The sequence below is a fragment of the Ictalurus punctatus genome, chromosome 25, assembly GCF_001660625.3.
Source record: "Ictalurus punctatus breed USDA103 chromosome 25, Coco_2.0, whole genome shotgun sequence".
Classification (NCBI taxonomy): domain Eukaryota; kingdom Metazoa; phylum Chordata; class Actinopteri; order Siluriformes; family Ictaluridae; genus Ictalurus; species Ictalurus punctatus.
In genome coordinates this window covers 2394504-2420000 of record NC_030440.2, presented here as the reverse complement: position 1 = coordinate 2420000, position 25497 = coordinate 2394504, and the positions used below count along the sequence as shown (strand labels likewise).

The 25497-nt window shown below is 39.7% G+C and overlaps 1 protein-coding gene across 6 annotated transcripts in view; it reads right to left on the bottom strand.

Annotated features, from left to right (window-relative positions):
- The window catches only part of pak6b (p21 protein (Cdc42/Rac)-activated kinase 6b), a 27756-nt gene extending 2266 nt beyond the window's left edge, over nucleotides 1–25490 (bottom strand). Inside the window, exons 1-17 of one of the 6 annotated variants that reach the window (XM_017456140.3) lie at nucleotides 25220–25490; nucleotides 23417–23607; nucleotides 22755–22855; nucleotides 21715–21836; nucleotides 21597–21631; nucleotides 20039–20129; nucleotides 19717–19804; nucleotides 19318–19568; nucleotides 18675–18829; nucleotides 17818–17940; nucleotides 17654–17739; nucleotides 16034–16192; nucleotides 15799–15935; nucleotides 15360–15504; nucleotides 15111–15247; nucleotides 13976–14973; nucleotides 12526–13151 (exon numbers count right to left, since the gene is read on the bottom strand). In XM_017456140.3, the coding sequence (XP_017311629.1) occupies nucleotides 14832–14973; nucleotides 15111–15247; nucleotides 15360–15504; nucleotides 15799–15935; nucleotides 16034–16192; nucleotides 17654–17739; nucleotides 17818–17940; nucleotides 18675–18829; nucleotides 19318–19568; nucleotides 19717–19804; nucleotides 20039–20129; nucleotides 21597–21631; nucleotides 21715–21836; nucleotides 22755–22855; nucleotides 23417–23607; nucleotides 25220–25257 (2001 nt within the window). In that variant the 5' untranslated portion in view covers nucleotides 25258–25490 and the 3' untranslated portion in view covers nucleotides 12526–13151; nucleotides 13976–14831. Of the gene's footprint in view, nucleotides 1–181; nucleotides 309–3085; nucleotides 3220–3402; nucleotides 3856–4408; nucleotides 5042–7759; nucleotides 7979–11466; nucleotides 13187–13975; nucleotides 14977–15110; nucleotides 15248–15359; nucleotides 15505–15798; nucleotides 15936–16033; nucleotides 16193–17653; nucleotides 17740–17817; nucleotides 17941–18674; nucleotides 18830–19317; nucleotides 19569–19716; nucleotides 19805–20038; nucleotides 20130–21596; nucleotides 21632–21714; nucleotides 21837–22754; nucleotides 22856–23416; nucleotides 23608–25219 lie in introns of those variants that run through there. The other 5 variants (XM_053675678.1, XM_017456139.3, XM_047151076.2 and 2 more) reach the window with 5 other exon arrangements.
- Nucleotides 25491–25497: the final 7 nt, after the last annotated feature.

Here is a 25497-nt window from a genome sequence, read left to right as displayed (position 1 = left end):
TTGAAGAAGAAGAAGAAAAAAAGAACATATTGAGAACCTTGCTTGTTTTTTTGTTTTTTTTTTTTGCTTCTTCTGTGTATTACGCTACGCATACTAAGTAAGAATTAGTGCTGAATTGAATATTTATTGATGCAATGAAAACAGCGATATGTACGTACATATGACAGCAAGTGGTACTTACTCTCCCGTCCAGTGTTAGTAAGATCGAGTCACTCTTGATGTCTCGGTGGATGACACCTTGTGCATGGAGATAGGCGAGAGCCTGCAGCACAGCGTCACACACTGTAGCTATCTGCTCCTCTGACAACCTGATTGTGCGAGTGTCCGCACACACACACACACACACACACACACACACACACACAGTGTGGATGTACAGTGATCAGCAGATACAATATATTAGCTAGGACAGCTAACAGCTAACAATAAATACAAAGATTTTGTATACAATATTGTCCTTGGGAGAGTGGAAAGTCGTGTGAAGATGAATGGGTGTGCGTGCGTGAGTAGCTGAGTTAATCTATGTATTCAGGATTTTACAAGATTATGTAAACATAATTTTGTTTTTCTGCTTAGCCCAGTTTGAGGGAATAAAAAAAAAGGTTTTAAATGGCAGTCTTTGCATAGCCAATAGGGGGAAAGCCATGAAGCTAATGACGCATTACGATATTAAAATAAAATCCCCACTTTGGAAGTAAAATACTTTACACAGCCGTGAATATTATTAACGCATAGAAAAACTTGTTCTGGGCTAAATGTGATCAGTTCTACAGTATATTCAGTTTTGAAAAGATGAGAACAACGCCCTTGACAAGCAAAATATGTTTATTTCCGTTCTCCACCGAGGTCCACCTTCGTACAGCAATTAAAAACAACCCATTATGAGTCATCTACCTCATTGGAGGTGCTCATTGGATATTTTATGAGGTAAACCTTCCACACAGGTGTAATTACTGACTGTAGCTGATCTGCTGACCCGATATTATTTGTCTGATGGACTGTTCTCAGCATAGCAGTGACACTGGTAGTGTGTTATTCACTGACACAAGCATATCAGGTAGAGAAACTTTCCTGGGGAAAGTTTTAACACTTAGTACAATTGCTGGACAATTTATTAGATACAGCCAACTCGTGGGTGTACAACCAGAGCCCACAGCTCACCTTTATCCATAAACAATTATTGTGCATGCAAAACGTGTCAATTTATACATCAGTGTCAGTTTTAGATTAGTGGATGCCGCTGGGCGGATCATTTTGTTTGGTGAGAAAATAAAGCCCATTAACTCTGATGTTCGAGATACATTCGGACCCAAAACAAACACGCTATTACATCAGTGACACTGTTGTTCCCGGAATGGTCCACCATCCAAATTATATCCATGCTTCTACAGCGCCCTCCACTAATATTCGCACCCATTTTAAAGATGAGCAAAAAAGGCTGTGAAAATTTGTCTCTATTGTTTAACTTTTTGATCTTTTGTTAAAGAAAAGTCACAAAAATACTCTGCTCTCACGGATATCAAGCAATTGCAAACACAACACAGGTTTATCAAAAAATCTTTGTTAAATATAGGTGTGCAACAATTATTGGAACCCTTTTAGTCAATAATTTGTGCTAGCTCCCTTTGCCAAGATAACAGCTCTGAGTCTTCTCCTATAATACCTGATGAGGTTGGAGAACACATGGCGAGCGATCTGAGAGCGTTCCTCCAGACAGAATCTCTCCAGATCCTTCACATTTCGAGGTCCACGCTGGTGGACTCTCCTCTTCAGTTCACCCCACAGGTTTTCTATGGGGTTCAGGTCAGGGGACTGGGATGGTCATGGCAGGACCTTGATTTTGTGGTCAGTAAACCATTTCTGTGTTGATTTTGATGATGTTTTGGATCATTGTCCTGCTGGAAGATCCAACCACGGCCCATTTTGATCTTCCTGGCAGAGGCAGTCAGGTTTTCATTTAATATCTGTTGATTGAGTCCATGATGCCATGTATCCTAAAAAAATGTCCAGGTCCTCTGGCAGAAAAACAGCCCCAAAACATTAAAGATCCACCTCCATATTTAACCGTGGACATGAGGTACTTTTCCATATGGCTACCTCTCTGTGTGCGCCAAAACCACCTCTGTGTTTATTACCAAAAAGCTCTATTCTGGTTTCATCTGACCATAGAACCCGATCCCATTTGAAGTTCCAGTAGTGTCGGCACACTGAAGACGCTCGAGTTTGTTTTTGGATGAGAGTAGAGGCTTTTTCTTGAAACTCTTCCAAACAGCTTGTTGTGATGTCGGTGACTTCAGATTGTAGTTTTGGAGACTTTCTGACCCCAAGACACAACTAACTCCTACAGTTCTCCAGCCGTGATCCTTGGAGATTTTTTATCCACTCGAACCGTCCTCTTCACAGTGCGTTGAGACGATATAGACACACGTCAAATTCCAGGTCGATTCATAACATTTCCAGTTGACTGGAACTTCTTCATTATTGCCCTGATGGTGGAAATGGGCGTTTTCAATGCTTGTGCTATTTTCTTATAGACACGCCCCATTTTGTGAAACTCAACAACCTTTTCCCGCACATCACAGCTATATTCCATGGTCTTACCCATTGTTATGAATGATACCTCGATACCTCATATTTATACCCCTGTGAAACAGGAAGTCAAGGTTGAACAATTTCCTGCTCCTAGTCACCTAGGTGTACCAAAGAATTTTTCAATATCAGTGGGAATATACTTCAAATATATTTTTCTCATATGAATTCATAGGGTTGCCAATAATTGCTGCGCACACCTATATATATATAACAATAAGTTGTTGTTTTTTTTAAAATAAACCTGTGTTGTGTTTGCAATTATTTGATATCCATGACAGCAGAGTATTTTTGTGAATTTTTTGAACAAAAGATCAAAAGGTTAATCAATAGAGACAATTTTTCACAGTCTTCTTTGCTCATATTTACCAAGGGTGCCAATATTAGTGGAGGGCACTGTATATGGTAGGTATTTCTGTTAAAATGGCCAATGAACATAGTTCTATGTGGGTACCAATGGTCTTAAAACACAATTCATCGTTTTATTGTCTCTCACCTAGTTTCAGACACTATGTTGGTTAAAGCGCCACCCTGCAAGTACTCCATTATGACCCAAAGCTCCTCCTCCACTAGAGCACTCTTGTACATCTCAACCACATTCTTATGCCTGTAGTCTCTCATGATAACCACCTAAAAAATTAAGATTTTCAAAAATATGAAACGCGAATTCACAGTTCTCCACAAAGAATTACACATTCAGAGGCAAAGGTGGCTAAGACAGTAATAAAAAAATGACCACATTAAGAAGCCATTTGCAATTGATCAATATTAACTAAAGATTTTGCATATTAAAGTGAGGATAGAATGGCATACTTCATTAAAGAGCAGCTCTCTCCTTTGCTGTTTCCTCAGATCCATCATCTTCACTGCTACCTGTTTCCCAGTATGTTTCTCCCGTGCAATACAGACAACTCCTGTTGAGCCTTCACCGATCTTCACAAAGTTCTCCAGGTAGGTGCAGGGGTCCCCTTTGTCCACTACCATTTGCAGAGCAGCCTTGAACTGTGCATGAGTGACCCCAGGCTGCTCACAAATAATGGTGGCTGGCTCAGGAGTTCTTAGGCTGGGAGAGCAAGCCCCAGGAATGTAAGTGGCAGGGGAGCCTGTCGGTGAGGGGCGAGGCTGAGAAGGACTGTCCTGTATAGTGGGTACCGAGGCATTACTAGGAGATATGACTGTTGTATTGCTGGAGGACTGAGAATGGATGTCATACGCTGGATTTGGACTGCTGGTGCCATTTGGTTTTGAGAATCCCCCTGAGTTTGTCTATAATGGCACAAGGAACAAGTGATACCTTCATATAGCTATCGAGTACCTATAACAAATACTCAGTAAAAAAAAAATATATATATATATATATATATATAATAAATTACTTTTCTTTGAATCTTCAGATTCACATACTACTTTAAAACTTGACATTAATGTTTGAGCTTATGTGAAATATATTTCCTTATTTGCCATGATCATGATTAAATCATTTCAGATCAGTTCGATGTGATTTTTGCTTACTCATGGTCTCACGATGTGTTTGGGTTTCTGTCCTTGATTATGTTCTTGTCAAGGCGTTTTGTCGTATGTTTTTCTTTTGTTTTTCCTTACTAGCCTTGGGTATGTTGCTTGCACGTACATATGAGTATAAAAGCCAACTGTATCCAACTTATGTTTAGGCTAAGAAATGAAGTCGGGCCCAGGCTGTCTTTGCGCACACAAAAAAACATCTTTTTGACTATACCCTGGCTCTTGGTCTCCTGATTCTTCAAGCATCTTACTTCTGGTGAAGCATTTTGATCAGACAGAAATGATTTACATCACTTACCTTCAAGTCATAAGTGGAGTATGGTCTTCTAGTGGTCTCCACAGAAACCAGGGGAAGCGCTGAGCTGGGAGTCACCCTTGGTTTGAACTTTGACCCTTGACTTAACGTGGGAGTATTGTAGAGGCAGGACATAGGCCTTTGGTTGATCTTATTGACTCTCTGAGCCATACTGGGATAATAAGGTCCTTGTCTCTCGCTCTGGGCATATGTGGCTTCTTGACCTGCACCTGGTAAAAATAAAATGTCCCTTGGCATGAGCCGTGGCTTCTCCGAAGACGCCATAGTGACTTCAATAATAGACCTGGCTCTTGGGGCCAGCCCATTCGGTTGGAGAGTGGCACTGTTTTTGGCCCCTGGACGTGGGCTTCCACTCTCACTATAGACTTGCCGTCTCCAATCATGCAAATCTAAGACAGGCTGGCCGTTTTTATGTTTATTCTCATTCAGTTCCTGATACTGATATGTCTCCCCTTCAACAAGTTCACCCAGGCGTCCTAAGGACTGGGCTCGTTTTCGAACAGACAGACTAGTCCTCCTGAGTGAGTTGGAGCTGGTAACAGAAAGCTTAGTCATTTCAGCGATTGCTGACGCAATGTAGTCTCCATGTCCTATAAAACTGCCCCGCACGATGTCCTGTGTGAAGAGACCACAAAAGACGTACATACTGTAAGTATTAATATTATGATCATATACTATAAAATGAAAGAAGTCTCAAAAATCTCCAAAAACACACAACTTCAGTACGCATGTGGAAAACGTATTTCACTTACCGTATATACTGACTATGTTATTTTCATCGCTATTGTTAATGAAATTAAACATACAATTAGGAAATATATGCAGTTTGGATATTTACATTTAGAGGAATTATTCCTCTTCCTTTTAATTTAACATACTAGCTTAACTGAACACTATATATATATATATATATATATATATATATATATATATATATATATATATATATATATATATATATATGTGTGTTTGTTTCTTCTCATATTGGTTCATCACCCTCAGGCCTGTCTCAGCTTGGGATAGGCTATACTGCTCCAGTAAGCTGCAAAATGCAAATTAGCTAATTTAGAGCTTTACATATCAAGTCAATGCAGGAATAAATAGGTAGCCAATATAACTTTGGTAATATGCTCAGATGTCTTTACCTGTTAAGGCTGCTATATTCTGAACAAGCTGAAGCTTCCATATGCAGGCAGCAGAGCTGCTGGTCCGATCGAGGTTATGAAAACATTTATTTGTTTCTCATCATTATGTATCATAGAAACACCAGAATCTAGGGTTATATAAATGTTCTTAGCTGTAAATTAGAGCGATATATCTACCTTGTTGGTCCACGTTGCAGACAGATTTAGCATCTAACATTGGTATTTCTGCTTTATCAAAATTTACGGAAAGGGAGTTTGTTGTTCATTGCAGGTGTTATGTCTTTTATACGGTCTTCCATTTGGAATCTGTCTAAACACATAGATGTAACTGCATGGCATGATCATGGAAAGTTCCAAAACATAAACATATATACACTTGGACATAAATTTATACACAAATTCTTTCTTTCTTTATTTACTTCTTTATTTCTCTCTGAAGAGTAGCGTATATGCTGGTAACACTTAGTTGGCCAGTAGTATCATGAATCCTGCAAGTGATTCTGATTAATGTTTAATTGCCTCATGTGTTTGTCAACTCGTGTGAATTTATTTATTTATTTTTTTTAATACAAATCCCAACCTGCAACTAGTTGCACAAATCTTTCCCATTTAAATGATGTTGTTTAGTGGTAACCTTATCCCCCACCTGTATTCCATATTCCACTAGCTGATCATTTAGATACAGCAGATAGTGCCAACTTTTTCATGTCGATGAGCGTGTCAGCCACGGGCTATGCACTAAGCAAAAATGCTGACAGTCTGCTTTCTGGATCTAAGCACAGGAGGATCAGTGATAACTGGGTGTCTCAGCACTGTCAGAACGAATTTCACTGTTTAAATACTAATGAGAATTTCATGAAAAATAGCTGCAGTCATCCATTTCCTGAAGCTGCATCTCAAATCACAGTTTTCTAGGAATATGGAGCGACGGATAGTTTTCACAAGCCGTTACGTCATTACTATATGTATAGTGAGCACATGAAGTCCTTTGGGATGAGTTTTGGAAAGGGGGCTTAAATAATTACAAAAATAATAATAAATAAATATCTTTATATATTCCATAAGTAAAGGCGACTCTGTGTTATGATTATAACGGACGTGTTGTAATTCTGACATTTTTTAACTTGCTAACTGTGGAACTGTCCCACTCTGTTTGGGGTAAGGATACAGTTATAGCCTCATTAATATTCAACTGCATTCAAATGCTAGAATTAAAATACAACTTTTAAAAGAATTGATCTAGTTCTCTTGTACAAAAATACACCGTAACCAGGTTGACTGGCACGGAGTCCACTACACAGCTTTTCCCCCCAAGCTTTTGTTTAGCCTTCATTTGCAATAGACAAGAGTTATTCTTTTTAAAAAAAAAAAAAAAAAAAAAATACACACGAGCAAAACACTTCAAGCTCTCTTTTATCTATAATTCAAGAGCTGTGAGACAAAATAACGTCTTGGAGATAAAATAGTTATCTATTCTATTGCTATCCGCCAAGGAGGGAAGTTGATTTATATGCTTTTTGTGCGTGTGTGTGTGTGTGTGTGTGCTCTTGGAATGCATTTCGTTTTCTGCTGAACTGTTCTACAAGCTCGTCTCTGCTCAAAATGTATTCATTGAAATACAAGTTTACAAAGCAGATTTTGTAACTACTACGACACCTGGAGGCAAAAACTTGTCCGGGAAACACGAGATGTGTCATGTGTCAAAACAATGCTATTTAATTTCCTCACAAACTTGCAGCCATGTTTATGCAGTGTGTGTGTTTAGACCAGATTTTCCTTAAGCGTGAAGGCGAGAGAACTTGCCTTTCTGGTTTGCCAATCTAGTGTCTTTCAGTAAAGACACTCACTTGTGCGCAAACTTTCCGTACGCATTATCGATTTGTCTCGGCTGTTTGATGTATTTTCCTTCATTTTCCATAAAATGGTATGAATGAAGATCTTCTTCATAAAATGAGTGCTACTTACATATGAATATCACATTAATATATCATATAAAATCAGTACGCATGTAGTGGGTGATTTAAGAAGACTAAGCCCATCGTCGACTGATAGTTGATAGTTCTCCTTATAAACAAGCACAGGAGACGAAGACTAATTTTACACACAACAAATGATTATGCACACGCACTCAATCATGGCATGGAGATTGAGTTTCTTTATGACACAACGACAACTTCTAATGCTGTACCTTCTCCTGCTTACGCTGCACCGATGTGATGTTGGAGGGATCCACCAAAGGCTTGGGTCTCTTTAGTGTTTCTATTATACTTTGCCATTGTGGTGGTAGTCCTACAAAACAGCCCCGAGCAGCATCATAAGATGTGTGTACCCGGTGCTCAAAGTTCTTGGGTGCAGAGATTTCTATCTTTCTCTTCTTCTTCTTCTTCCTCTGGAACATTTTAAAGGCCTGGGGGAAACAAAAGTAAAGTCTGTAATGCTCTGTTTCCTTCATCTTCCACAAGAACTGTGAGACTCTGGAAAACCACACCAGCTTGAAACAGACAGCTGACAACAGATCATACCCTCTACTTCCGTCATAAAGAAAGAAAAAAAAAAATCCACCTAAATCAGCCTTGAGTCGCTTGAGTGAGAATTACTACACGCCCAGAAGTAAACACACCTCTACACGCATTGGTCTAGCTGACATCTGTGCTCTATAAAATAAACAGCATTAATGAGTTATGTATCAGGCTGGGATTGATGAACAAAGCACATGCTGCCTGTCCACACAAAAAGGTGTTAACACTGCTAGACTGCCACGAACGGAGTTAAAGCGTACCATGACCCTGAACAGCAAAAAATAAGTAAATAAAACGGACACTGCCCTCAATTTTTCCACTGTGAAATCAATCGCTCGCCTGCCACAGAAACCAGCCGAGTTACAATGTCAAATCCTGACTGATTACATTCCGGATTTGTTACAACTCCTGGTGTGTATCGCCACTGTGTTCTTCTCCCAAACCAAACTGAAGGATGGGCACATTTCACAGAAGACATTCTCACGAAGCAACTTCACAGAAATTCAGATGACAAGTGAAGGTGAAAACAAGTTGACTATATGAATCTGTGGTTATTGTCATTAACTACGAGGTTATGAAATTAAAATAATAACTCTATGTTAATGAGCTGGGAGAACGCTACACCAAAGTGCATCTTTGTTTAAAACGTATTCGACAATCTTTCGGGTTGGGAAGCTTATTTAAATAACGCATGACATTTCACAGTGAAGTACATCATGTTGATATACTGTGTCCATACCTGAATAATATCTCCAGGCTATATCCTTGTTTAAGTAGGCCAGTCAATATTTACTCAGAAGTGAACATCAAATAGGGCAGAATGAGCACGCAATAAAGCTCCACAGGAACTCAGATAAGCGGTAATAGGAAAAGTTTACAGAAGCCTGAACAGTGGAGCCAAATAGAGTTACCTCAGATATATGGTATACTTCTAAAGCTACTTCTAATGCACAACTCTAATATATAAAATACCATATATCTTTTCATGTGTTTAATTCAAAAGTCTTGTAACGTGTCACTTCATTTCTAGAATCTAGCTGTATCTACAGTAAGTGAAATATTTGATGATAATAATGAGAACAAAAGAACACCCGAAATACTCCGTCATGACGTTTAAACTGTTCACAATAGTAATGCGTCACACCTGTTTTGCAGTATGACACCATCCATCCATCCATCCATCCATCTTCTATACCGCTTTATACTTTTCAGGGTCACGGGGAAACCTGGAGACTATCCCAGGGAGCATCGGGCACAAGGCGGGGTACACCCTGGACAGGGTGTCAATCTATCGCAGGGCACAATCACATACACACTCACACACCCATTCATACACTATGGACACGTTGGACACGCCAATCAGCCTACCATGCATGTGTTTGGACTGGGGGAGGAAACCGGAGTACCCGGAGGAAACCCCCGCAGCACGGGGAGAACATACAAACTCCGCACACACAGGGCCACGGTGGGAATCGAACCCCGGACCCTGGAGGTGTGAGGAGAACGTGCTAACCGCTAAGCAGTATGACACCTTACATTATAATGAAGAGCAACAATTAGGTTGCATAAGAGGTGAAAAAATGATTTTATACAATTACAATATATATACAATATAGAGTTTTATGATACAAGCTCATAAAAATGAACAGAGTAAATAAACTTCAGTGCTATTCCAGTAGTACCTGAACACATGACTGAAACTTTATTTGACTAATAACTCTGTCAAAATCCTGCTTTTCTTCAGAAATTCTTATTCTTGAAGTATAGTCTTTATACTTCAAATTTCCTTTAAAAAAAAAAAAGTAGTCCTAAAAGTAGAAGGTCAAAGGTGAAATTAGAGTCGGGTGATTTCAATCAATGGGATAATAATCAGGTGTGAGTGAGCGTCCTGTTTTATTTAAAGAACAGGGATCTATCAAAGTCTGATTTTCAAAACACGTTTGTGGAAGTGTGTATTGTGGAACTTTGTGGAAGGAGATTTCTGAGGACCTCAGAAAAAGAGTTGATGCTCATCAGGCCGGAAAAGGTTACAAAACCATCTCTAAAGAGTTTGGACTCCACCGACCTACAGTCAGACAGATTGTGTACAAATGGAGGAAATTCAACACCATTGTTCCCCTCCCCAGGAGTGAAGACCAACAAAGATCACAAAGGAATCACAAAGGAACGCAGGGTAACTTCTAAGCAACTAAAGGCCTCTCTCACATTGGCTAATGTTAATGTTCATGAGTCCACCATCAGGAGAACACTGAACAACAATGGTGCGCATGTCAGGGCTGCAAGGAGAAAGCCACTTCAAAAAGAACACTACCGCCCATCTGAAGTTTGCTAAAGATCACATGGAGAAGCCAGAAAGCTACTGGAAAAATATTTTGTGGACAGATGAGATCAAAATAGAATGTTTTGGTTTAAACGAGAAGCGTTATGTCTGGAGAAAGGAAAACACGGCATTCCAGCATAAGAACCTTATCCCATCGGTAACACACGGTGGTGGTAGTATCGTGGTTTGGGGCTGTTTTGCTGCATCTGGACCAGGACGACTCGCCATCATTGATGGAACAATGAATTCTGAAGTATACCAGCGATTTCTAAAGGAAAATATCAGGACATCTGTCCGTAAACTGAATCTCAAGAGAAAGTGAGTCATGCAGCGAGACGACGATCCTAAGCACACGAGTCGTTCTACCAAAGAACGGTGAAAGAAGAATAGAGGTAATGTTTTGGAACGGACAAGTCAAAAGCCCTGACCGTAATCCTATAGAAATGTTATGGAAGAACCTGAAGCGAGCAGGTCATGTGATGAAACCCACCAACATCTCAGAGTTGAAGCCGTTCTGTACTGAGGAACGGGTTAAAACTCCTCCGAGCCGATGCGCAGGACCGATCGACAGTTACCAAATTTTTTTAGTTGTAATTATTGCTGCACAAGAGGATCACACCAGACACTGAAAGCAAAGGTTAACATACTTGTACCCCTCACAGATATGTAATTTTGGATCATTTTCCTCAATAAATAAATGACCGAGTATAATATCGTTTGTCTTCTTTGTTTAATTGGATTCCCTTTATCTACTTTTAGCATGTGTGTGAAAATCTTATCATCTCTCAGGTCATATTTACGCAGAAATATCTAAAGGGTTCACAAACTTTCAAGCACCACTGTAACTTGTTCAGCACATCGAAATGTAAATATCAGGAAATAAACGCTGAAATTCTAGCCTATCATCTCGTTCATCTTTTGATCTCAAACCCAAATGTCTTCAGTATATAGCAAAGACATAAGAATTGTCCTTGCTGTTCCAATACTTTTGGAGGGGACCGTATTCATTTTGGGAGATTTTCAGGTAGGTAGAGTAGGAATGCGATGAAGCCTTACCTCTATATTCCTGTTGGCCACAGGTGATATTTAGTGATGGAAGTCTCTCACTCACATCGTCAAGCCGTTCTGCTTTTCTTGGTGCAACCCGATCACCTATGAGGCAAAGGAGCATGGTGTAAGCAAAAACTGCATGCCTGTATGTCTTTGACATACAGTGGTCGAAGAAATTTCTACTCGAGTGTCCAAGCTTTTAGAAATTACAGGAAAATATTACTTGCTGTTATTTTCTCCACAGGAGGCTTCACCAAATAGTAATCGAGGGGTGCCAATCATTTTAAAACGGAAAAACTGCACTGTTCAAAAAACATACTGTTCTCTATAAGACTGCACATATGTTCAAAATATACTCGATATATCATTCATCACAAGCTTTTATTAAGGATACCAATAATTCTGAAGCTGACGGAAGGGAGAACAAGTCCAAAAAAATACCCAAGGTATTATAAGCGTGGACATCCATCCATTTTCTATACCGCGTATCCGTCAGAGCCGTGGGGTGCATCGGGGACAAGGCGGGGGTACACAGGGTGCCAATCCATAACAGAGCACTATCACATACACATTCATACACTACAGACATGTTGGACATCAAAATCAGCCCAATCACCATGCCCACCAGGCATGTCTTTGGACTGGGGGAGGAAACTGGAGTACCTGGAGGAACCCCCCCCCCGCAGCACAGGGGAACATGTGTGCACACACAGGGCAGTGGCGAGAAACGAACCCCAAACCCTGGAGGTGTGAGGCGAACATGCTTAACGCTAAGATACCGTACACATTAAGCTTGATCAATGCATACTAAACTTTCCTAAAGCAGTCCTTCATAGATGCTGAATCATCTAACACATTCATCATGTTCTCATCGACAGTCTAAACTGGTATTGCTCATAATAACGACACAAAATGGTGCAAAGTTGTGCTCACTTTCTGACGACCAACTTACGGATGGTCAAAGATTCTACTGGTGAGCCGGCGCCTTAATACAGACACTGCATACTACTCAGCTAATTAGGTCCTGCATAAGAAATCTGTTTATTGAGACAACTAAGAACTACCTTGTTTTTCAGAGTTACTTTTTCATTAAGACAGCCCAAGGACACTAATGTGAAAATTCCACTGGATCAATTCAGGTCCAAACTTTCTTCGTCCCTGTCTCACTTAACCACGTTCCAAAAGTGCTGGAAATATCTGCATCCTGCAGCCCATCCTGGTAAGTGAGAACATTTTGGACATCACACTAAAACGAATAAAAATACACTAATCTCTGAAAGAAAATGCAAGCCTTTTTTCCCCCCCCTCAGGTCTAGCCTGCATTTTAAATGAAAAAGTAGGAAATGAAAGCTGAACAAAGAAAAGATTGCCTGATGAGTCACTACCCTTCCCACATCTCGTTCTTCCCATTAAGTCACATGACCTTTCCACTCGAAGCTTTTGCGCCTTACTACCTTTTATTCAAGGTGTTTTCGACCGTCCTTCCCCTCTCAAATCCACCCTGTCCTAAGAGAAAATAAATAACTTACCTTTCTGCCTAGAAGTGGAAAACAGGCTTCAATAGAACTCGACAAAAGACTCACTCACACCTCACAGTCTGTCTGTCTCGCACACACAGAACTGTGGTAGCTGCTCCTGTCAACATGCAGCACACAGGCCAGCACATGTTGGGATGAGTTGGGTGCGTTCTTCTGTGGAGGAGGTGTGAGGCTGGTCAAAATGATCCCTGTCAGGGATAATTTGTCACCATAACTGAACTCTCATATGCCTCATGGGCCTGTTGTAATCACTTCTAATGGAGTTAACATAGCAACCAACTCTTTATAACGTATAAAGAGTTGATGTGTTTGTATTATGAGAATTATTAGTGGTGCTGGAATGTTATTTTGAATGCATCTGTCTAAAAGGAGTGAGCATGCTGCAGAAGCAGGACACATAAGGCATATTTTTTTAAAATATATGAAATATGTTGCTTTATGTCTGAGGTACAGGAACACCAGCAGAATTATAATTTTGGGTTTAATTCAACCTTGGGAATTTGTCTAAAGGAAAAACTATGCATGACAATTGCCAAAATGTTATAATGGTTCACAGATTTGTGATTGAGGTTTCAGATTAATCCATATATATATATATATATAATTACACTCATTCTCATTGCCTCATCTTTTGGTCCTTAAAACAACCAGCAGTTATACGTTTAATTTTAAGATCTTTTTTTTTTTTTGGCCACACCCTCAAGGTACATCGCGATTGGGTTAAGCCAACTATGTGTACAGACAAGTACACACATGATACAGTTAACACAGCCAGGCACAGTATCGGTGTTCAAGCTGCTTAGCAAATATTAAAAGAAAAGGAATCACTTTAATATGAACATGAACTGCTGAATTATCTGGGTGTTCATTAAACCCTAAGACACTTACAGAATCATACTTTCCCCCTGTCTCTCTCATTCAATCCAGAGTCTTAAAGAGCAACTATCCAGGAGTTAATAAAGACATCTGCCACTTACACGTCCGAGTCTAAATCCATAAGGAACCAATCCTATTCACAGGGCCCTTGACTTCAGTAAGACATTCCAGACCTTTGAGGTGGAGTACGAAGGAATGACTATTTGCTCAACCAGTGACCATATCCTACCAACAGCTTCATTGTACTACCATTTAAATAGCAAATGAGGAGTCACTCCTCCCAGCAAACAAAGCAATACAACACCTGTATTCTCAACTGCCTCAAGGCTCCCATTACATGAAAGGCTTAGAGGAAAGATTATTTATGGTTGTGGAGACCTACCACCCGACAGAGTTATGTTCTCCCTACACCTAATGCAAACTGATCGGCTACTAAGAAAGCCCACCAGTCGAATCAGCTAGAAGGAGAAACTGAGTCGGTTGGGAGTCCTTCATAGTGTAAGTGTGCCTATATGTTACCTCTGACGAATGCACACAAATTAAAACACATCTCTTTAATAATACAAAAACCTATTTGGTTTTCGTGGCATAGCACTGAATAGTGCGGTCATTTATAAAAGCTGTCTTTAGTTAAATCATTGGTGATAAGTAGCCCCGCCCCAACACATTCATTTAACTTCTATTATAATTACAAATTAGCAAAACAAACAAACAAAACAGAAAACCCCAAGCATTGTAATTGTCATATTTTTGCCTGTTTAATGAAGGATTAAAAACACAACACTAGTAGAGAATAAGATAATTAGGTAAAGTTATGGATGAATTTAATTATCTGAACTAACATTAAAAAAAAAAAAGAGAAAGAAATTGTGTAAAAAGGAACAGACAATGACTTTTGAAGATCAGGTGAGAGAAACATATATATAAAAACACAGAAAAGTGACTTGACAGCACACATTACAGAGAAAACTGACACTCCAAGTCTTCATAGAGAGTGTTCTTTAAGTTGTTGATTAAGTTGGACAAAATAAACTCTGTTGAGTTGTCCTCTGGATTCAAAAGATTGTGGAAAAAGTCTTGCCACAACGGACCAAGCAGGCTGCTAAAAAAGAAAGGCCAAACAGATTAAACAAACAAACAAACAAAAACCTCGTAATTAATCAGAATTGTTTGGAATCCAAAGTAAACTGAAATAGTAAATCCTTGTTCTAATTAACAACATTTATATCCCCTCACCTGAGCTCAACGGTCCTTTGCCAATCTAGAGATCCACAGTCCTCTGCCAATCTCCAGTAAGATGCCTCCTTAATTATTTTCATCTTTTTTCCAAACAGTAGCAAGTGTGCGATTTCTGCAATCCCACAGAGGTCCACCTATTAAGAAGAAAGATGACGAACGCATTAGGACTGATTTTTCTGTGTCATGTTGCACATTTGGTTTCAGAAGGGATGGTACTCTAGGACAGCTGCACATGAGGAGATTTACCTGGTAAGGAGAGGCAGAGGGCAACAATAAACCCTGTTTAATGTAGTCCTGAGCCGAAGGAAGATACCGCACCGTCGTCGTGTCAGTCTGCAGCTCCAAGTCCAACGAATTTGAGAAATCCACGCAGATAACGCTGTCTTCACAGCTGGGGAAACAATGATTACACCCGAGCATAAAGGTGAGTACTGGGTAGGTATATGAGGCATATATAGATTACATTATAGAACATTTTAATACCAAATGATCACATTCAAATCGATATTACATCGTAATATTAAAATAACTGCCTACCTTTCTATCAGGTGTCACAAATATATCACAATGCATACAAGAAAAGACTATATTCAAATACCGGGCTATAATACCAGGCTTATTATTCAGCCATTCACATGGTGAGATTTTGACATGTTTCCACTCTATACTGTTTATATATTTGTACCTGTGGCACACCATTAGTGTTTCAGGTCGCAACGCCCCATGAACAAGTCGACACGAGTGCATACGTTTCACCATCTCCAACAACCGGATCACCAAATGTGGAACATCCCGTCTATCCGTGTCGTCCTCTAATAATTCCTAGATAGAAATGAAAAAGACTGCTTAAAAAAACAAAAACAGAGTAGTAGAAAATGTATTCAGCACCATTACTGCGATAAAGAAAGTGAGATTCATACGTGAATAGTTCGCCCTTGAGGAACCTGCCACAAGGTGAAAGATCCATTTTCATAGAGGTAACAGGTGCTCTGAGCATGACAGTGCTGTAGATCAGCAGGCAGCCTGGCCCTCAGTTGAGAGTCAATATAAAAATCCCACGGCACTGTAGATTCATCCACCTGCACGATCCAGAAAGATACAACAATGGACTGGTTTCCATACAAGGTGAAAAAAACCAAACATTTTAAGACTTTAAACAGAAAGAGCAATTATCATCGTAATTGTTACGATATGATTATATCGTAACAAATACTGACAGCGCTTATTCAAAAAAACCAACTGTGCAATGGGGTTTCTGACGCGAAAAGAATGCGAGTTCTTTATTAAACTGTTCATCACGTCTTTCCAACAACAAAGCAAACCCACGGGAACAGCAATAAAAGCGCCGGTGTGCCAAAAGTTTCCTTCCCCTCGACGTGAGCGCACACATCCCACACTCCTCCGACTGAAATGATCGATAACAACTCCTGTTTCTCAATGAATAACTAGAATGGATTCCTCACTGCTTTCTGGAGTCTACAGTGGAAAGAAGGACAATTCTGGGAGACTCAAATGGTAAATGGTCTGCACTTATATAGCGCTTTTTAACCTGAGCTTTACTGTGTTTCTCATTCAACATCCCCCTTCCTCTCTTGGGGGTGAGTGTCTTGCCCGTGGACACTTCGTCATGTGGAGACATGTGCACTGGGAATCGAACTGCCAACCCTATGATCAGTGGACAAACCGTTACAATACGATCCTCAGTATGCATACCAATTTTGAAAAATAAACTTATGAAAAACTTCAAATTACACCACATTACATGTCCTAACTTGCATGGGTAAGACTGTAAGCATTTGATTTATTTCGATTCTGGCAGCATCTGCTGAAATCTTCCTGCCCTCTGGGTAAGGACTAGGAATTATATTATTCTAAAATGCAGTGTCTGTAGGCTACTCTTGTTTAAACCCTACTATGGAGGACTTCCACACGTGGACATATATGGACTGCCATACAATGGACTGACTCACTTTTAATTGGGGTCAAAGTAAAAAGCCTCGAACCAGAATCTGGATATCCTGCGAAGTAGACGACGATAATTTGATAGAATCTTAGAGTTGCCCAGGTCATGCACTTTTTAGACGGTCCCTTACTGTCTCCATTACTATAAAGCGTCGAGCCGATGACCAGCGTTCCGAAAGATCGGCTTCGGCCGGCTTTAACGGGTGAAAAGTTGTCCATGGAAAAGAAGACAATTCCGTTATCTTGATTCTGATTGGCCAAAAGACTTGAGGAGACACACCAAAGATGTTTTATTGGGAAAAAGATCGCGACAGCTCGAGAGACGTCTGTGGTCTCACTCCAGTGTATGGGAAATTGGCCCATTTCTGATTCTTCTGAGGTTTATTGTGCTTGCAATTTCAATTTAAATGAATAATATATATATATATGAAATTCTTTATAAAAACGTCTAAGATATCAATTTGATGGGAATGAGAAAGCACCAGCAACATTCATAAACATTATCTAATGCAATAACCACCTGTATTATGTACATGAAGTCAATGGAAATTTAGATCATGAGTGCAGTCAAGACATACCTTAACAAGAACACTACCACCATTTGAAAAATATAAGCACATCCCCTGATCGTCCATCTTTTTGAGGAAGAACAGTGTTTCACCATCTGGAATGATAAATTATATTTAGTCAGAAGTCAATTTAATCAAATAAACGTAAGGGTCATATACATTTAAAACTGTACCAAGATGGAGGTCATCAGGGTCAGGTAGAGGTCCAACTTTCCTGCTGAAATTAGCAATAGAACCCAGGTCCACATTATCAAGCAGTGCTTTTCTGACATCCAGACTGCATGGATTCACGGTCTCTGTTAAAACAAGCATTTACAGGACACATGCTAAACATCTTATTCAAGATGGTGGCGAAGCAGTTTAACTATGTGGCAAGTATTAGATTTACAGATACGATATATAACAATTATATATTATTAACTGGCTCTGTGTACATGGTTTCTGAATGTCTGAATAGATCAGTTGAATCATAACTCCGATCAGCATGCAAGATTTTTGTTCACAAAATTCTAGACTTTTTTTTTTTTTTTAATTAAAGTTAAGGGTTAAGCGCCACCTAATGGTGTAATACTGCCATAACAAGCCCACTATCCCCAGTGCACAGGAAAGAGTTAAACGGGACTCAAATGAAGAGAGTGATCAAGTCAATGTGACATTATTTGCTACCACAAGTGAATAAAATTTTTTTTTCCCCCTTCAAATGAATTTTGAAGCCTTTTGGCTGTTTGGATTTTATTCACAGTTGGCCTTATCACCGCTTTCGCTGAGAAAGTATAGCGTCCAGGCAACACCCATATAGTCATCCGCTCCAGCGAAGCCACAGAGGTCGACGCATGATGGATGACTAGTATTAACAATAACGGCATTTGGCAGACGCCCTTATCCAGAGCGATTTACATCTATTTATGCACCGACATTAAAAGTCTATGGATCAGGTCACTTTCACTTGGAACGATCCAGAACCTGTAAAACTGTGGAGTTTGGTTCCAGTTAAAAAACGATTACACCCTTTCACAGAGGATTGGCTCACCGAGGGCAGGAGCAGACAATGCTTTTCCTGAGGTAGGCTGAATGACCTCTGTAACTCTTGAGTGAACTGTGGGCCTTCCTTGTGATTCCAGCTCCAGAGGACAGGTGGAAGCTAAGGAGGTATAACCCCACTCATGGCTGATCTCCTCGATCGGGCTGTGTATGAAAATAAATAGACATTTGAAGAAGCAAATGAACTAAGTCTTAAAACTTAACTGAATGTCTGCAGGATATCTGCATGCTTAAGTTCAAACACTATCGTTGAAGAACTGATTTACGCTGGCTTAAAAGAACAAACGAACACAATAGTCCAGATCAGACGGTACATGTCTGGTAAAGTTTGCTTGCTTTTTTTTTTTAGATTTGAATTGTAATTACAAGGCTAAGGCAAGGGAAGCCTACAGCTACTGCTTGACTAAATCACTTTGCCTAAACCATACGAGGCAATCTCAAGTAGAGTTTATTTCTTACGCATAGTTTGGTAAGACATTACACAAGCAAGAGTCTCAGGTAGGAGACTTTATTGTGAATTCATGTCCATTCGCGTGCAGCGGTAAATGCCGCGTTCATTATCATCCTAATTCTCAGCATGAAAGTTTCCCCTCGCATTTATAAAGAAAAAATATGATTCATGTAAGAAGTACCTCAGCTTATTTGGCTCTACTTTGGTCTCAGAGTTCGGCTCTTTGAAGACAACAGAACCAGTTTTGTTGAGGGCTTCACGTTCTTCCAGCCGGACTCTTTCTGAGGGGTTTTGTCTCCCTGGTCCTCCGAATGGTGTGGAGGCCAGCTGAGCAGCACAAACAAAATCACGTGTGTCATCCGGGCTTCGGCAGAGTGTCTTATTCCAGTGGGCGTTGATGATGGCCTCCTCAGATCGTGAAAGGGAGGCATCCTAAATAGAGGAAGGGGGAAAAAAAAAAAAAACTGAAAGCACTATATACAGCAAAGAGACAAATGAAACCCGAGTTAGGACAATTACAGGAAAGTCCTAAAAGACACAAAATGGCCAAATGCTGAGATATTCAACCTAAAACCTTTACTTTATCACTGGGACACTCTGATGCAGGTTGTCTGGATTTCAAAATGGAGGTGGGCAGCTTCAAAGATTTGAGGCTCACAGAGGATGATCTTAAAAGAAAAGAAGAATCATGCAGAAATTACCAAAGTTTTTTTTTTTTTAAAAGAAGTAAACTGAAATTAAATCTAAACCTGTTTAAGAAAATGCTTTTCTTAAAATAAATAAATAAATAAATAAATAAATATTACAGCAAAAACACAAAATATTGCCAAGTACTATGATTTTTTTTTTTTTTTTTGGTGGTATAATTAGTTTGCTTGCTAACTTGCTAACTGTGAACTCACCTTGTATTTGGCTTCTCAGACAAAACATTCTCATCATACATAGGAAAACATTTTGATGGCTGTGAACGCCTCTGTTTAACACCAGCTGTACCTGAACGTTAGACAAAAAAATAAAGAATAAATAAAATTAAAAAAAGGGGATTAGGGCTGCACGATTGACCGACGTGAGATTCAACAAAGAAAGCCTCGTTGAAGGCTGCAATTAATGAACAGTTGGATAGAATATAGCTGCACAAATCCAGGCACAATGACTATCATGCTGTAAACTTGTGTATGTGTGCAAATAAACGGCCAAACACGGTCTTATTAGCCTTCACGCTGAAAAGACGAGTGCTGTGAGGTTAGATGCTACAAATCAAGAAGCGAGAATTGACAGGCAGTACATCTCTAGTTCGGTTTTAAACCAGTTGACCGCGTCAGTCCGCACTTTTGTGTGAAGTGTCCGGCAGTAATGACCCTGTTACATTGAAATGTATTTAAAAATGAGATAAATTACACCTACTCATTCTTGCAGAAATCATATAAAGACAGAAATGTGCATTTGCTGTAGCTATTCTTCTGAGACATTTTTTTCCCCTCTGTGGGTGAATCTCTAATCTTACACGCTACATGTAGTACACTATAGCGTGTACAACAGCATTATGTTATACTCGAGGTAGAGCGCGTAGTGGATGAGAGATGTGGAGAATGCCATTTGCTTTACGCTAAGAAATAATGGGATTATTATCGTGTAATCCAGAACCTGCATTTCTGTTCACGATTGTAAAGAGCGGTTATTCGAGTTACGATGAGACTTCCTGTCAGCTCAAACCAGTCAGGCCATTCTCATCTGACCTCTCTGAACTACCACTTCCTGGATGTTTTTTTTTTTTGCACCATTCTGTGTAAACTCTACAGACTGTTATCACAGGATACCCTTTTTTTTTATATTGCAACATCAAATTCAATCCTCTCAGTATGGCATCTTGCTCAAAACATTTCAGGTCCTTTTAAAGAGACACTATTCCAGGGGTTCCCGAACTTTTCCAGTGCGAGGCCGCCCAAATGGCATTAACATTTGACCCGAGGCCCCCCTTTTGCAAGATGTCTTTAAGACACGTTTATTAATAATTACATCTTACAACTTTACATTACATTTAGGAATAGATTTTGTGTGTGTGTGTGGGGTTGTCAGAGTGAGAAAGAGAAAACATACTAGTGGGAGGGATGGGCATGCCAAATTGTTGAGGCCCCCCGGGCGCCCCCTGGTGGCCACCACTTTGAAAACCACTGCTCTATTCAATTAAATAAAGTACTCGGGTGTTATCGGAATTATTTAAAATGAAGAAAAATCTCAAAAATCGCTTAACTGATAAGTACGTTCATTTAGCAACCTAAATTAGGACTAGTATTTAATGTTTTATAACTTAATGATCACGTGTGTATGGTGACCAGTCTCATGATTGGAGTATGCTCGCTTGACTCATGATCAGTAACGTTCAGAGCACACGTGAAAACGTGCAAACAAACAACAACAAAAAAAATGCACTGAAAGACATCCATAAAGAATGGAGCTTACCTGGTCCCATGTCTTCATGGTTTATGATGATGTTTCTGATGGAATATATAAAGCAATCTTAAAAATTATGTTTAAAAAAAAAAGTGATATTGCTAAAATCTTTGCGATCGACGATTACCTCGTGGCGGTGTTTCTAGATATTTCTGGCTCACTGTAAATTTTCAATGGAGCAGCCTCATTGGGAACAGGAGCACTGCTGACATCAGCAGTCTGCTGGGGATGCTGTGGTGCATCAAGAGGCTGTAAATCACAAAGGTGGTCACAAAAATATTAGAAAGAAAGCACCACAAATGAAGATGTTTAAAGACGGTTCTAATTCCTTACATTCCCGTTGTCATTTTGCTGAGGAGTTGACTGTGACACATGACCTATTGTTTGTGTCCATGCAGTGGATCCCGGAAGACTAAATTGTTTATTTTCACAAACTCTTATATTATATATAGGGGGTAATATGTCCGAATTCTCAGTAGGCGAGAAATATCCGGATGGCGTACTGCTTGCAGCAATGTTTTTGCAGTATGCTACAGATGGACACTACGTGAGTCAAAACTCCCATAATGCAACAGGACTGGTGAGGACGAGCTCAGGATAAAAAATAAAAAAAAATCGTGGAAGACGGCGTGTCGGCTCTTTTTAAGGATTAAACCTTGGTTACACAGGACTTGTTTAACAACACCTGAATAAATCGCTAACTTGTTGAAGGTTTAAACGAGAAAACAGTCGTCACAGCGTTTGAAACCTTTTTTGTGATCTCCGTCATGCCTAAACCGGCCAAGATAACGGCAACGAGTATCCCTCAGCCTGTAAATACTGCCCACATTAAATGACTAATTCAGTTCATTTTCCTTATGAACATTTCCTGACGTGATCCCTTTAAGATATGAGTGTTTATGATGACTTTGAAGGTCACATGACAATGCCAGCATGGCGGACGTAGTATGTCCGGGATTGTATTCATACTACATACACGTACTGTTTAACGCGTACTGTTTCAACGGCCGTGCAGTATGTACCGTGTCAAAGCCTGTGTCTTTTGTCAGGCCCTGATGGTACTAGATGATTGCCCTCACTGCAGCTTAATACCAATAGTGACAATAAAAGAACATCAAACGTTTCAAATTTACCCATGCTAGTGAAGAACAGGTCGGAATCACTTACCCGATGTTGGACGGCACCATTCCTCCCTTGAATAAGCTTCTGTTTCTGCTCAATCTGAAACCTCAGCTCTTCTTTGACTTGGTTCAAATGTAAGACTTTTTCTGACAAATTAAAAAAAGAAATTCAAAAAAATGTATTAATGTATTTTAAGCGCGTTGATCTTGACTGATGTACTGTTCTGTGAAGGAAAATTTCTGACTTCTACTTGCTCTGATGAGCTAGGGGGAATCAGCAATGCATTAAGGAGTTAATACCAGAAAAAAAAAAAAAAACAACAACAACAAAAAAAAAAAACACTGTTTGGAAACCTGCCTTCTGACCCAGGTGGTTTGTTTGTATTTGGATTTACCGTTTGTCAGATATCTTATAGACACATCGCCAAATACCCCCTCACATTCGCATTAATCATTATGAGGAGACGTCACAGGCTTATAGAGTTCTAACTTGACCTTACTGTTTGAGATCTTTTTTTCACAAATCGTACCTAACACACCTTTAATAAAAGTGCTCAAGCGCCCCCTTTTGTTCATCTGGGCTGAACGCTATGGGCTGTCGTGTCAACATCGATATCGACGTTGCATTTTCTGCATGTGAGGTATTGCAAAGGCTGTCCTAGACAACGTTGCCACTGTATACCAAACAATTTTTTTTTTTAGACGTACCATTGAGCCGTTTGTAATATCGCTGGGCACGCAGCTCTTCGAAGGAAAACTCTGTGTCACCTCCAAGCACAAGCTCCTTACAGTACATGCTCTGTACTGCACCAGGCTGCTCTTTATTCTGGCTAATACACTCTTCCTTGGTCGCACTCCATGACGATGGGATCCCGCCGTCCACAGGGTTGAATGGGCAACTGTGGCAGAGGAATACAATGCATCTAAAGGAATATCAGGTCACTGTGCTCATCGAGCTAACAAACTTTACTTGATCATATACATTGGTGTAGTGAACATACGACGTCGCATCGAGTGTGAACTTAATGAATACGTCACGGGCAAGGTGAATTTAAAATCTTGACCTGTAGAGTAGGCTGAATAAAGACAACAGTTCGATTCATAGAAGGATTCATTTGTCATTTGGCGCTGATGTTAATGTGTTTTTGAATTCATTTGACTAGTCCGTTAATGCTAAACATGCTACTTTTGATTTCGCTGCACCGTATTAGACTTAAAGATCATTAAAGATGCCTTTTGACATGGAAATGAAACGAACCTATGCCCGACGTTTGGTTGGACATACGCTTTTCTGTAAAATACACTCGTTAATCTTTATAGACGGAAACGATGCACTATAATCATGTCCCCGTTAGCTTCTGTTATGAAGATTACTCTTTAGTAAACGGGGAATAAGCCAAAAGGAAAAGTGGCTCCAGTCTTTGGAGAAACTATCAAATAAAACCTAACTGCATGAGGACAGCGAATTGCTGAATTGTTTGGCATTTTCCTCACCTCAGGTAGTTTGACCCTTCCAGATACCCTCTCCAAAAAAAGTGTGACACTGTGGATAAGGTCTATTTCTGAAGGATCCCGCTGGATGTGTTCTCAGTTACCTTTTACTCTCTTTCTGGGTTTATTAGGACAGTGGTTTTCAAAGTGGGGGCCGCTAGGGGGCGCCCGGGGGGCCTCAACAATTTGGTGTGAAAAATAAATAAATACATGATTTCCTCGTTCTCAGTCTCAGACAACCACACACACACACACACACACACACACACACACACACACACACAATCAATTCCTAATGTAATGTAACAGTGGACAGTAGTTTTCAAAGTGGGGGCCGCAAGGGGGCCTCAACAATTTGGTATGAAAAATAAATAAATACATGATTTCCTCGTTCTCAGTCTCAGACAACCACACACACACAATCAATTCCTAATGTACTATAAAGATGTAATATGTAATTATTAATAATAATAAAAAAGGGGGGATATATTCAGAACTCTTTATTTTTAATGTGTTTTAAAAACATCTTGCAAAAGGGGGACCTCGGTCAAATGTTAATGCCATTTGGGGGGCCTTGCCCTGGGAAAGTTTGGGAACCCCTGTATTAGGAAGTGCATGTTTGGTGATTTGATTTTGAACTTTAGCGCATAAGATAATTTGATTGTACTGTTGAGAGACTGTGTCTTATCCAACCTTGACCATTTTATTAAGCTAATCTCACTAATATCACAGATGATTTATTATTATTATTATTTAAACAAGAAAGCCAGTAATTATGATGTGATTAATTGGGGTTGTTTTTAATATCCTAGTAATTAAAGTAATTTGGAAACCAGTGTGTACTGTACATGCATGTAACAGCATGAAGCTCCACGTCATATCCTGCTCAATTCATATACAGTAAATAAAATACTGACAGGGTAGACAGCTAATTCCCAGTTCAATCTGCTTTACACAAACGTTTTGTTACTTAATCTGGATTAATTAACTGATCTGTTCAGCATTAGAGAATATACTCACGTGCTGGTTTGTTGTGTTGTAGACTCCCACTTTTCCATGGTCCGGGTTTTTTATTATTATTATTTATTTAATGCGTCAAAAACTCTATCCTGTACTCTTAATTGAACGAACCCAGGTGTCTTAGCTAAATAAATAAAAATCATCTGTAATGCAAGTAAAACACGTTCAATAACTATAGCTATGACTGTAATCCCGTCCCAAACAGAAACGTTACCAACTGCCCAGGATTCAAACGCGTTTACACCCGGCCTGAATTCAAACCGCGTCACGTGACAATG